This window comes from Chamaea fasciata, unplaced genomic scaffold (genome assembly GCF_029207755.1).
Source record: "Chamaea fasciata isolate MVZ Bird 193981 ecotype frontalis unplaced genomic scaffold, bChaFas1.0.hap1 SCAF_16, whole genome shotgun sequence".
NCBI lineage: Eukaryota > Metazoa > Chordata > Aves > Passeriformes > Sylviidae > Chamaea > Chamaea fasciata.
Genome location: NW_027094101.1, coordinates 2,067,838 through 2,082,141, shown reverse-complemented (window position 1 = coordinate 2,082,141; position 14,304 = coordinate 2,067,838). Strand labels below are relative to the sequence as shown.

Sequence of the window (14,304 nt, the reverse complement as noted above, 5' to 3'; positions counted from 1 at the left end):
CAGAAGAAAACGCAATTATTTCACACGGAAATCTATTGTTTATTACTCAGGACTGACAATAGAAAGGACTACAATTAAAACCAAAACCTCTCCGTTTATACAATGAAGAACGGATCCACTAATGCACTTCACAGTGTCATCCCTAACACTCCTTTCTGCAGTCTGTCAGAACGAACACCCCAACTTTGAGAAGTCAGGCTACACAGAGGGCACACTGGCTACATACAGAGATGTGGTTTTCTCAAGGATGTTAACAACTGCACTGTTTGCATCAAACTTTATTGGCTCCAAATAAAAATGTTGTCTTGAAAACCTTCAAGTTCAGATTCTAAAGAAGGGCAATTGCAGTTTACTCTCAAATGCATTAAATTTTCAGCTAAATGTTACACGAGTAAAATTTCTTTTTTTCCCCCCTATTGTTTATATTCTTACTCAAATCTAAAAGCCAGCAACCACGAAAAGAAGACAAGAAACCTCTGTAGAGAAACTCTACACTGACTGACAGACACATTGACGACACGAGGACACCACTGACACCATCAGTTCCTTTCTGCAAGGGAAGATATATTTTTTTCTATTTTCAGCATTCACATATAAACTTCAAATATGGCAAATAAATACCTGTCTCGGAGCGCTTCACAAGCGCCCCCAAGAAAACTATCTACAAAAAATACATTCAGCTACTCCCTCATTTTCAACACTTCCAACAACCATCACTTTTTACACGTCTGAACTTTCCTAGCTGGGAAAAGGGGTATGTCAGCTACAGATTTAAGGAGGGATAATGCTTTCTGTCTGAGAACACTTCCCACTAGCAAGGGGCTTCACCAAGAATGGTTCTACAGACAGGAAAAGCTGAAGAGATGTGTGTGGAAGAACCACTGCCAGACTGGATTCATGCCCTGCCTATTGAGAGATGTCCTGGCTTGGGGTAACTTTGGGAGGAAACTTCCAAAGGGGTCTCTCTAGAAAGCAAATTCAAGCAACATGGCTACTGACTGCTTTATACACAGAGTAGGTGAAACCAAAATGCAATCAGGACTGGTTTTTTGCACTTTCTGGAGCCCCACACTGGGTGCCAAAAAATGGCACCCTAGGACAAGAGATTACACCATTACTTCGAAAGCAGCTCCAGAAGAGTCATCAGAGTCAGAACACTGACAGTGGGATTCTGGCCCTCACACAAATCTGCAGGACGAAACAGCAGAATTTCACCCCAATATATAAAACCTGGTAGAGAAATATTAGTAAATGAAGTTTTGAAGAGTCGGAAAAAAACTATTAAAAAAATTCCTTCTAAGTCATAAAAACCATTTCAATGTGAAATTTGTAAAATATCACCCTATTTATTCTCTCAGCTTTTCTAGCAACATATCACTTTACTATAACGTATCTGTAGAAATCTGATGACTAAGAAACAGTAATTTTTCTTAAATGTAGTTACTCAAACATTTGCCAGTTTGGAAAGTTGAGCTCAAGTCTCTTTCCAGAGCAAAACATTGCACACAATTTTCAACCTTTTCCCTTCTGGTTGTCCCTGTCACAGTGGGTAGGACACGTAACAGTCTGCAGGGGAGCCAATGCTGCTCACAGGGCTCCGTGTGTTGGACTCGTAAGAATTTGGTGCAATTCCAACCACACCGTCATTTTGAGGAGTTTCTCCTTTCAAAAAGTCATCGTCTTCATCTTCAGAAGAACCCTGCAAAAATTTAAAAGGATCAGTGAGAGCAAGAAGATACTGTCAAATCTTAGTAGAGATCTGGATTTACACAGTGACTGTCACGACCAGTTGGAATGGTAAGAGAATCAGATGAACCCTGGTTATGAAATATGGGATATCTAAATAACATCTACAGGGTGGATTTCCCAGTGACATTCCTTTTTTGAGCACATTCATAAAGCTTTCACCCAGCTCCTGTGTTGCAGAAGAGGGAAAAGTGCTCTCAAGGCAAGAATGGATCAATTCCCAAAGCTTCCAAATTTCAGTCACAGTTTCCCTTAAATGTATAGTGTACCCTGTCTACTTAAAAAAATATTCTGCAATAAAAACAGCTGATAGCTGAACTGTGTTTGGATCAGGGAAGATTACCTTTTTAATGGGTTTCTTCAGATCCTCAAGATCTTCAGCACTCAGTTCTTCCCAGAACTGATACATAGGATCAATGGTCTTCTTTGATCTGAGAGAGGAAACAAAGCACAGAATGAGTTATTGTACTCACAGTAGGGGTATTTTAATTCAAACCTTTGACAATCTGTTTAAAATGTGGAATATAAAGGATCAGGGAAGAAAGTGAACGGCAGAAAAACCAACAGCTTCCTACAGGTTGTGTTCATGATTTTCTAGAAGGCACAAAGGAGTTGTTCCCTTTTCAATTCTACCTTTTGAGAACGTAGGGATCAAAGGGGAAGAAGCTGTCGAGGGGGTTGGTGCAGGTCTGCACAAGGTCCCCCCCAGTCCCACTCCGCACAACGGGGATGAACTGCCTGTTGTTCCTCTCAATAATCGTGTAGCAGAACACCAACTGGTATTTCCTTTAAAAAAGGGAATAAAGAAAAGTTAAGCACTTCTAGCACACCCAAAGCAAGATTTTCAGATGGTATGAAAACACAAAGTTCTTTTTTAACAAATATCACTTCTATCTTCCATTTTCCAACTGATGTTAGGAGTTTGCAAGATAGTGAGTCAGGAGTCTGTTCTCTTCCTCTAAGCTCCTATAAAAACTTTATTCCAAGTACGACCACACTGGCTCCAACACAGAGCAACCCATTTCACAGGACTGCAGGATTCCATTGAAACTGACATAGGAATAAACTTATCACACCTGGAATATGGGCACTGTTATGTCCCAGGTAATATTCAATACTGTGTTTAACAAAACCCTGTGCTGGTTTTAGATTCTGTACCAAGCTGAAACCGAAGTAAATGAGCAGGTACCTGGTAATGGCAGCAAACAAGTTGACAACAGAAGGGATACAAATCTTCAGGGGGTTTAGCTGACACATGACAATGCGCTCAAAATTTAAACTCTGCAGGTATGACAGACCTTCAAAATAAGAACAAATGGCGAATGTAAGTTAGATATCATATAAAATGAACTTAGTTTCTAATCATTTCCAGTGTGACACGCCTGCACTCTGCACACTATCATAGTAGTACATCCTGGGGCACTCTCACAGTGGAGATCTGGCCCCAACATGTGTACAAGCCACCTCGTTTTACTTAGAGCACAAAAACGTAAACTCGCCATCAGATACTTGGCTGAATTGATAAAACACAGCAGCAGTAAAATTTCTAATGAATCCTTTCTAACCTAATACACTCACCTTTCCTTAAATTTCCATCCAGAAGTTGTTTATGGCGGAAAATAAGTGTATAGAACACTGCCTGACATGTAGAATAGAACGGCCCATGGAGAGCTACATCACAGTAGGCATTAGCTCCTGTATCCTGATTATCAATGTATTTATGCAACCAGTTCACCAGAAGATCCAGGCACGCTTTTACTGTACTGTGGTGTAGGGAGAAAAAAGAAGTGTAAAAATAACACCTGAAAATGGTGCAGAAAGGATGTTAAATGAATATTCAAGAATATCAGTGGTTATAAAAACATCAGTAAGAAAATCTTTTTGTAAAAAAATTATTGTTACGAGCTTTCTCCTTTATGTCAGCATAAAATGAATCAATCAGCACTGAAAACCCCAATCAGTGAAAGGACAGGATGCCAGAAGAGATGAATCCACAAACACACAGTAAACAATCAGAATCCTTGGCAACAGGCAGTACAGAGCAATGCCTCCCATATCCACCAGGCAATTCCAAGAAGGAAGACATTTTAACTCTCCTCTATCAAAATGCTAATGATCTCCCTGTTCCTGCATAAAGTGCCTAACACTGGGTACTAAAAACATCAGGTACACTGGGGATCCATGACTTCCTGAAGTCAGCACAACCTACCCATGTTCAGCTCAGTCTTGGGAAGTGAAGCCCTAAACAGCAAGTCATGAACCTCAGCAACCATCAGTCTGCATCCTGTATGTGCAAAACTTTCCTGGAAACTTCAAGACAATACTGAACCAGTGTTGTTGAAAGGACAAACAAAACTCTTGATTCAGGCTTACTGACAAAGCAGTTGGAATAGAAGACCACACTAAAGCTCCACAATAGCATGAATGTTTGGTTCTGCTCATGTATGAAAACAACTTACACAACAGGAATAAATTTAGCTCTTGCCAAGAAGCTGCCAATATAGCTCCCAGCAGTCTGCCTGATTACTGAAGGATTGTTTGGATCCTGCAGTTTCTTCCAAAGATGGTCTAAAAATGCTTCAGCCAACCCCTGGAAAAAAAAGATACATAGAAATCGTGAGATTTCTGACACTGTTTAAGTTATAGATTCCTAACCCTCAATTCCCATAACTTCCATAACCAAACCACTACAAAAATCTACCTATTTTCTATCTACCTACTAAAATCTGCAGTAAATAACCACTCCTACACATGATGGAAGAGCACCCATTTATGTGTCTATTTCTATACTCATTTGTAAAAGAAAGAACAAGAGTTTGTTGAGAGAGATGGGAAAGTGGAGGAAAAACAAACAGCAGACATGATTTTCAAATCAAAGAGCTAACAGACAGCATCTTTGCAATAGTTTTGGGATGCTGAAGAAACTTGTATCCCATGCCTTGGGTGCAAGAGTCCAACTGATTCTTGTCAAAGAGATCAGTTCTAACCAAGTTTGTTCCTTCACACTTGCTAAGATTCCATCTGAAAGTGGTTTATGAACAATATGGGAAGAGCAACCATAAAGAAAAAGAAAGGAGTAACAGAAAAGGAAAAGAAAGCAAAGACGCTAATGAATCCTGATGTACTTGCTATCTTCAGAGTAGAATTACAGCAGAGAAAACAGTTTTGTAAAAAAACCCTAAAACAATGATGCAGGAATGACAGAGGACACTGCATTTTAAAATGCTTTTACTCACCAATTTAAAGCTACAGATGTAAAACATGAAATACTGTACATGACACGAGGCATGGGTTGGTAAAATGAGCTTGTCAAAAACAGAAACCAGATCCCGATACAAATCCTTCGTGTTGCTGATGTCGAGCTTGCCTACACAACAAAGAAACAGAACAAAATGAGCCATTTCAGGGGTTTTTCCCGCCCTCGTGCTACAGAAGTGGTATTTATATCTTTCTACACCAGTAAGAAATATGTAAAAAAACCTGTCAGCCTGACTTCTCCGTTTACGTGACATCTAAAAATCCAGGTGTTCAATCCTACTGCTTTGCAAGGCGGTGTAAATGAAGAATCTCTCTGTGTGAGTGTGCACGTATATAAAGCCAATAGACAGGCAAACTTTGCAATAACGTGTTAGCTCAGAAGAGCAAGAGAAAACCACTAAGAAATAAACCACCTGACTTATGTGGAGAAGATACAGCATAATGGTTTCAAATGCTGTTTAAAATATATAAATCTAAGGAATTCAAACTCTGAATACCTAACAGTGAAAGGTATTTCTTCTTTTTTCCCCTGTAACAAAGCCAATTGATGGATGTGTCTGGTTGTTTTGATCTACTTCCAGTCCTTGTGTTGTTGAAAGGATCCATAATTCTAACACCCAAGTAGAGCAAATGATAGAAACATTTACACCCCACTACAGTTTGGATACAGAGTCATATTAATGGAATCAGAATGTCTCCAAGTGAAGACTAAACCTCTAAAGTCCTAACTGTACCTCTCCCAGTCCCTGGGCAGAGGCAGGAATGTGGACTACAGCCTGCCAATTTGCAGAGTTCTGCTTTATCCTGCAGGACAGAAAGCAAGAACCTCTGTTTTCTTACTTGTTAGCAAAACAACCAATCTGGTTATCGAGCTAGTGTTCTCACCATCCACATGGCAAACATCTTTAATGTAGGAAAACAGGATGGTCATCAGGATGTCCAGGCGCTCTGCAAGTGGATGGGCCATTCTCTCAATGCTGGCAGAGGCAACTTTGTCTCCTTTTCTGTCTTCATCTTCCTCCTGGTAGATAAAATGGCACATGCAGCTGTTAAATACACAAATCACAGAGGCAGCAATTACAGGAAAAGTGAAACTAAATTTATCTTTCAGCAATATGCTAAAGTTTCATTTTTTTTTAGCACAGCAGTATCTCATTATACAGCATAAGCAATTTTTGCACACTAAGCCAAGTACAATGAATTCTTTAACTAGCTTTATTGCACAGCTGCTCGTGTTTTTACATTATGAAATTGATTTGCTGGATGCAAGGCTGGGTGTTTACATGATGAAAGTCAATACCTGAGAACACATTAATCATTTGTCAGCTGTTCAGGTTTCAAGACCAGTGTGCAGTGCAGTAACAACAAAGTAATAATGAATTTCTACACTTAGTTCATAGCCACCTCAGAAGTGAGAATTTTACTAAAAAACTTTGATAGAACAAGATAACCAACCATGTCAAAAAGTCCCTCTTCTGTAGATTTTTCTTCACTAGCACAGTTATTGGCAGCTTCTTCAGCATCTTCAATATCTTGCTGTGGAGTGCTAACCTACAGTTGCAAACAAGAAATTAATTTCTATAAAACCATGACAATAATATGAAATTGGCTTTTTTGTTATTTATATGAAGGACATGACAACATGAGTAAGTTCTTAACTAGGTTTTGTCCTGGACTAAATAAACATTTTACAAAGGAATGATGTGCCATACACGAATGTACACTCCAAATTTGCTGAAACTTTACCTCCCCAGCATAAGGTCTCCCCAGACTGTTACAGAGTGAGGCAAAAAGGCAGGATCATTTACAGAGCTACCCCTCCTGCCTTTTTTAGGACTGTAATCCTTTTACTTCAAAGAGGTGACAAAACCAATCAATCACACAAAGGGAAGCACATTCTGTGCACATTAGGGCTGACCACCACAAGACAAGTTATTTGGATTCTGGCAGAGATTCCAGGAAGGGTGTAACAGTACACACCATAGAGTTACCCTCAGGTGTGGGAACATCTTTATCCTGGGACTGAAGTGTAAATTTGGCTGGGTTTATACTCATGATCACAAGTGCATTTTTTGTAGAGTCTAAAACTGAAGTATTTTTTATTTCCTATTCTGTGTATTTTAACGCCAACCTTCCATAGAAGATAACACAGAATAAACTTACATCCAACTTCAGCAGCTTTTCAATAATAAGCTCCAGAATCTGAAGCCTCAGGGTTGGAAGATACACAGTAACTCGCAGCAAGTTATGGACATAACATTCCTATAACACAAAATTAATTGGTATCAATAACAGTGTTAACAGAAAGTCAAATTTCTGCAAAGGACTTCTAGAAAACAAGTTTCTTAATTTGTTACCTAAAGACCCAGAAATAGGTTTAAACAGACTGCTCAATCAAGAGTAGGTTAATGTATAAACTAAACATTAACTTTCAGTAGTTAAGCTGTGTCACTATTAACCACTTAATCTGCTATTTCCATGCAAATTTTCCCCACTACCTTTAGAAAGAGTATAAAGATTCTATAGGAAAAGCTATTCATCTTCATAGGAGTTTATGTCTAAATTTTCTTTAGGAAAACGAAGTGTATGCTTTGCAGTATCTAGAACCAGCTATATATGCTTGAAATGAGACCCAATGCATCTTTATTTCAGATCATTATAACAGACCAGCAGCAATTCTAAATTGCACAGCTATGCCTCTTCAGTCATTCTGATTTTGAATCAAGCAGCTTGACAGACAAGTTTTGTGAGCAAGCATGGGCTCACCCATGTGTACACAAATATGTACAAAAGACAACGCTGCAACTTTCATAAAGCAAAACTGTCAAGTCACTGCATAAAATCAGGTGAAGTGCCACATTTAAGTACACCACAGTTTATTTGTGAATAAGCATTATAACACAACCTTTAATTACATGAGCACATATGAGTTTTCCACATGCCATCTTGCTCATTTTTCCACAGACGTGGTCAGTACATACAATGGATAGAGAAAGTTTAATGAGAAGGTAAAGGTAAAAATTGTAAATATTTAACAACAACGCATGGACCATATTTTATTATACTGCATTTGAGCTTTGCCCTGGAAACAGCCACACATTTCTTCACATCTTGTTCCTTGCCGAGCTGCCAAGTAAATAAATCTCCTAACATCATGTAAGAGCTATTTATCCCCCTATTACAGATGGGGAGCTGGTGCCTAAAGTTATTTGGATTAAGACAACAATGACAAAAACATAGATTTAAAAAATTGCAAGATATATAAACAACTCTGGGGATTTTTCAGCACTCGATAAGTTTGAAACACAGATTCAACAGAACTTAGCTGGAGGAGCAGGGCTTTGCCTTTCTGTAACCTCAAGTGCCAACACATCAAGTTGGAACAAGTAAATAGAAAGATCAAACAAGAGCCATAACCTGTCAAAAGTTTCTGGCTTGTTTTTCAGCACACAAGCACTATGCCAAAGCTGTAATAAAACAGCTTGGGGCTTTACTCTACCGGCAATTTGGATTTTGCCTGTAATGTCCATTGTCTCTGGTTTGCTTATCAAATCCCCTGTTCCTCTGACAAAGACTTGCCAGGTTTGATAACAAATGAGACAGGTCTGCTTACTTGAGACTCCTCATCAAGGAGGTCCATGTGTGCATTGATTAAGAAGGCAATCCAGTGGAAAAAATATGTGGTGATGTCATTAAAGATGAGCACAACGCTTGTGCACAAAGAACTCAGAAAGCTTGGACAGCCTTACACTAAACAGACACAACCCTATACATGGTTATTATATATCTAATTATTACATATATAATAATATTCTTCAAAAACCTGCACTAACTGCCATCAAATCAGTTGTAATACTATACAGAACATGTATACATTTAGAATAACAGATGAACAAATCAACAAAAATAGTCACAGCTCTTACCAGAGTTCTTTCTGATTTATTAATGAAAGGAAAGAATTCCACAAGTATCGGCATGAGAAACTGTGGTGTCCTACAATTAATTAAAAACCAAAAATCAGACCTAAAAGCTATAGGTTAGCAAGTATTGAACTCCAGCATGCTAAAGACGTATTGGAATAAGCTTATTTAACAGGAACTTTATTTTAAGGTAATCAATTGTATAAAATGTGGTTTGGCAGGGATCACTGGACAGATAATAAGTAGCAAACTTTCACAGTGCACTTGTTAGAAGCCCTTCAAATATCTCAATATAGAGTACAGAAGCCTCTAGCCACACCACTTTTCCTACTCCCTATTCTTGTTAACAGGATTTTCAGCTGCTGATGCCTGACAGAAACTTCATAATGTTTGTAGAAAGCATTCTACCAGTTAGTGAATACTAGGGAAAATCATGCAATGAAATTAAGTATTCCAATTGAGAGGATAAAGCCCATCAGTTCACAAGCTTAAAATCTGCAAGGAAAGGGCACACAAACCCAAGGGATTCCATACTCACGAAGGAACATATCTTGCAACAGTTTGCAATGCTCTGTGGCATGTATTGAAGTTTTCAGAAATGTCTAGAGAAAGAAAGAAAAAATCTTATGCACTTGGTTACAGAAGACTAAATCAGGAACCAGTAAAAACAGTTCATATCAACTACACAACGGAAAGATTCCCAAGAAACTGCATTTGAGAAAATGTTCTTTTGGGGGGGGTGGGTCTATGTTGAGGTAAAAAAATAGAAACCAAACAACTTCTAACTTCTCTTTGGCTTTGAAACAATCTAAGACTGTGAACATGCAGATGCTGCACCAACAGGAATAGTTTGAAAGTAATAAGGAGTGGGTCAGCACACCACTGATTTGAGTACAAGAAAGTCTTTGACTTGGAATTTAAGGATGTTTCTTGATGCTTTACTTCAACTCAGCCCAATTAATTTAGTAAAAAAGGAGCAACATGCACTGGATACTTTTTTAGTAAAGGCACTACAGCATATATCTATATCTCCTTTATACTCACTTTCATCATCATCATCAGAATCTGAAATATCCACATCATCTTCTCTGATGGTTATTCGAGCTAGCAAAAGAAGAGATTATTATATTGAAATTGTATAAATCTTATAGGTAATAAACTCAATAGCAAAGACACTAGACAACACCCTCCACAAGGATTAAAGCATCAAAATTAGGCACAAGACTTCCTTAAAGCCTGTTTTACTTAGAGATCCAGGAGATTCTTGAGAACGTCTGACATGATCCTCACTTCAGCCTTTGGTTTTTCAGTAGTAACAATATTACACAGTTCATTCATTTCCAAGACATCTTTAGAACAGGATCTCTATTAGCAACTAGAATATGTCTTCTAAAATCTAGGCATAGAAAACTGTCTGTATCACAATCAACGTGAAAAAAAAAAATCAACAACCCAATAATTAATTGTGTCATGGATTGTATTTATACAGAATTTTTCTATCTATGGATTTTGATGAGCAAACAAAGAAGATCAAGAGAGAAGTAACTTACGGGGGACAAACTGTGACACGATCATCCGGAGGCATGGCCTGAGATGAACAGTTTGTGCTGACACAAGATTGCCAAGAAAGCCCAGATATTCTTCCACTACCTCTCTGCTCCTTCTCAACCATGGCAGCTTCTAAAAGTAAGCAGAGATCAAGATGTCAAAGAAAGATGCTTTGAGTACCAAACTCTTAATCTTCCCATGTAGCAAACAGATATTTACCAGCAAAATGTTGACCAGTTGTTCAAGCTCTTTGGTCAAATATGCAACAGAAGCTCGAAATTCATGCAGCCAATTAATGAGCTGGGCATCCTTAAAAGAAGCAGAAAAAACAGGTAACTATTTCCATAAACAGTACTCCCTAATAGCAGAAAATAACAAAATCCTTAGAAGTCAAAGATTAAGAATGTACATAGAAATTGTTTTCACACTAACATGAAAGGAATTTCTTTCACTTTTTGTCCTCACCAATGAAAGCTCTCGAATACAGAATCCATTCATGCCAACTCCTAAACTCCTAAACAGCCTGCTATGAGGGCTTCAGTCACACTGAACAAGGCATGAAACCTCCCTCATACGGAACGTAAAAGAACTTAAAAGAAATGGTATTTCATCCTCATTTTCTTTTCTCTTTTGCTCTAGTTTAGGTATAGGGGACATTCAAGTCCTGAAGCAGCAAATATGGTGGGTCCTTGTAGCTATACAGAAGAGCTGTGAAACAATATTTCTGGGTATAAGTACTAAATGCATATGCACGTTACTGCCTAATGAAACCAGATTTAGTGAGAACAGAAGGTAAAATTTGATGCAACTTAAAGGCTACAAAAGTCATTAATCACAGTCTGATCTACAGAAGTGTCTCTACAATCAAGCACCAGTGACCTAAAAAGATGGTATCTGGAACAGACTCAAAGGGTAGAGCAGAGTCAGCAAGACACCATTTATGAAGATCCTGCATATATGTATGCATATAAATAGACCTTTTTTTTTCCATTTAGAGTTTCAGTTCTGATGGCTTACACAAGAAGAAAAGCTGTTAAATACAATTTAAATGTTTAAAGCAAAGGATTTGTGTAAGCACCAGAATGACTTGTCTGATGATTACACTCAGACAGGCGAACCTTAAATCATCAGACCCCTGACTATCAAAGTCTTACCTTTATGTCTGGATCTGACAGCTGGTGTTTCAACAACTCAAAATCTGTGGTGTCACCCTAGCAGGGGAAACAAAAAATATATAAATTACTTGCTGCTTTTTTTTTTCCCCTTCAGTCAAAACTACCAATTTCAGCAATCTATCTGAACAACCAACTATTGCTGAACAGGTACATCAAGAGCGCAGGAGAGCCAGCTCAGGAAAGCTGAAGCAGCAGTAACAGGGCGCTGTCCCAGAAGACAACTAAGGCTGCTGGCTCATTTTCAGCTGCTCTCCTTGCAGACACAGCTGGATCCTTGTGCACACTTTAGCATAAGCCAGCCTTTACATTCACCCGGCCACTCAGGTTGACTCACGGGGGAAATCTTTTCACTCGCACAGCAATACCGCCTGGCACAAGCCTACAACGCTCAGCCGCCTTCCATTTTTTTTTCCCTAAGCCTTCGGGCACGGTCTTGCGTAAGGCGAAACGAGTCTTCTCACGGAATGACCCCAGGAACCAGCAGCCCGGACGCAGCGCAGGCCCCCGAGAAAGCCGCAGTCACCTTTTCGTACTTCAGCAGGATCTCGGACAGGGTCCCCCCGAAGCGCACGGTCTTCCTGGGCGGAGAGTTGATGAACTCGTCCGCTCCCAGCATGGTCACGGCGCCTGCGGGGAGGGGAAGCCGCGTGAGCACCGCTCGGAGGCCCGGGGCACCTCTCGGGCGCCTCCTCAGCAGCGACAGCCGCAGGAGCCGCCGCTTCCCTCCCGAGGGTTCCCCCGCAGCCCCCCCCTTGCCTTGCGGTGGCGGCCGCGTCCCCGCTAGCGGGGCCCGCGGCGCCGCACCCCGCGCCCGGCTCGTCCCGGCCGCCCGCGATGCCACATGCCGCTCCGGCGGAAACTGCGCGGCCGGGCGGAAACCGCGCCGGGCGGCCCGCCCCGAGCCCCGCCCGCCCCGAGCCCCGCCGGGCGGCCCGCCCCGAATCCCGCCCGCCCCGAGCCCCGCCGGGCGGCCGGCTCCGAGCCCCGCCCGCCCCGAGCCCCGCCGGGCGGCCCGCCCCGAGCCCCGCCCGCCCCTCACACCGCCCGCCCCGAGCCCCGCCCGCCCCGAATCCCGCCCGCCCCTCACACCGCCCGCCCCGAGCCCCGCCGGGCGGCCGGCTCCGAGCCCCGCCCGCCCCGAGCCCCGCCCGCCCCGAGCCCCGCCCGCCCCTCACACCGCCCGCCCCGAGCCCCGCCCACCTCTCACACCGCCCGCCCCGAGCCCCGCCCGCCCCGAGCCCCGCCCGCCCCTCACACCGCCCGCCCCTCACACCGCCCGCCCCGAGCCCCGCCGGGCCGCAGCACAGCGCTCTGCGCCGCCGGGCGGCTCCACTGAGCGGACACGGAGCGGCCCCGGTGAGCTGGACGGACGTCCCCGCCGGGCAGCGGCACTGAAGGGGCTCGGGGCGCCGGGAGGGAGCAGCCCTCCGTGGTGCGGGCGTACCGAGAGAGCCCGGCAGCGGCACGGAGAGGGCATTTGCCGCCCCGTCGGCGGGGATGAAGCCGGGCAAGAGGAGCGGGAAGCTCTAGTCTCGTCACCGTTCCGGTTTTAACACTGACTCCCGGTAGCGCTCCCAGGTGCCAGGGTGCGCGAGCAGAAATGCAGATTTATCCCCAGGGCCGTGGTGGAGCCATCCCATCACGGGATCGTTCACAAGGGAGCGCTCCCCGACCCCCTGGGCAGCTCTCCGTGAGCGGTGGGAGCCGCGGGCTGCCCCTCACAGCACAGGTGACACCAAGGGCACAGCCAGCCTGGGTTATCAAATAAAAACTGCAGTCCGAAGGGATAAACTAAGTGGTCCGAACAACTAAATTGACATTAAAGAGAGCCAAGAATCTGCTCTGAACGAACCGGACTTTGACCTTGAGAAGTAATAATGGATTTGCCAGAACAAAGATACAGGAACTTCAGGTGAGGTTTCTGGATGTTTTCATCCTCCCTGTGTAGGCTGGGTCTATATCAAAACATCGGTCATTAAACAAAAATGTGTTTCGGCCTTTTCTGTCTCGGAGCTAGTAACTGTTTTTGCTCCCGAAAGACTGTATACACACACACAAAATTCTACTGCTAGAGCAACCTGGGTAAGTATGGACAGAGACTTGCATTTCCTGTGTAGTTCTTCAGTAATGTCCAGTCCACTCAAAATTTAACTTTTGGCCGAATATGTAACATTTACTTCACCCATTCACACAAACTAGCTGCAGCAACACGTGCCATTATTTGACCTTAGCCCTCTCAACTTGCTATATACACTTATGCTTCTTTTCTACACAAACTGCTGCTGTAATAATTATGTCGCTCCCAGCAACTCTTACAAGTCACATCAAACAGATTTTTGTAGGCAATACTAGTAATTTAATCTTTCCCTGATGAACATGTTTGCATTTAAGTAGACACTACATACTACACAAAAACTTACATTAGATGCCATCCACGTTTAAAATCTAACAAGCATTTAATCCATCTACATAGTTAGAAGCTGGGGGTTGGCGTTTTTCCTTTAGTGGAATGTAGGATGACATTTTGAGCTAGTTTTAAGGCTTAACTAGATGCAAAAGACTCCTGTAGCCACACTTCTGGAACTAGTTCGGTTCTTTGTGATTTTGGCTAAGATTCTAAACAGCATGCATGGCTAGGAGGAGTTCTACTTTTAGCT

The 14,304-nt window shown here is 42.2% G+C and overlaps 2 protein-coding genes across 2 annotated transcripts; one reads left to right on the top strand and one right to left on the bottom strand.

Moving 5' to 3' along the window:
• Positions 1-263: 263 nt before the first annotated feature.
• RRN3 (RRN3 homolog, RNA polymerase I transcription factor) lies at positions 264-12,521 on the bottom strand. Its single transcript, XM_066198165.1, has 18 exons — positions 12,404-12,521; positions 12,171-12,274; positions 11,627-11,683; positions 10,692-10,781; positions 10,475-10,604; positions 9,969-10,028; positions 9,463-9,526; positions 8,928-8,997; positions 7,168-7,266; positions 6,460-6,555; positions 5,890-6,025; positions 4,983-5,113; positions 4,206-4,336; positions 3,325-3,509; positions 2,936-3,044; positions 2,380-2,532; positions 2,090-2,177; positions 264-1,699 (listed from the first exon to the last, which is right to left on the bottom strand). Exons 2-18 carry the CDS (start codon positions 12,261-12,263, stop codon positions 1,541-1,543), a joined length of 1,851 nt encoding a protein of 616 aa, XP_066054262.1. The 5' UTR covers positions 12,264-12,274; positions 12,404-12,521; the 3' UTR covers positions 264-1,540.
• On the top strand, positions 12,262-13,200 carry LOC136298032 (proline-rich protein HaeIII subfamily 1-like). The gene has a single exon (XM_066198471.1). It carries the CDS (start codon positions 12,262-12,264, stop codon positions 13,198-13,200), a length of 939 nt encoding a protein of 312 aa, XP_066054568.1.
• The last annotated feature ends 1,104 nt before the right edge of the window (positions 13,201-14,304 follow it).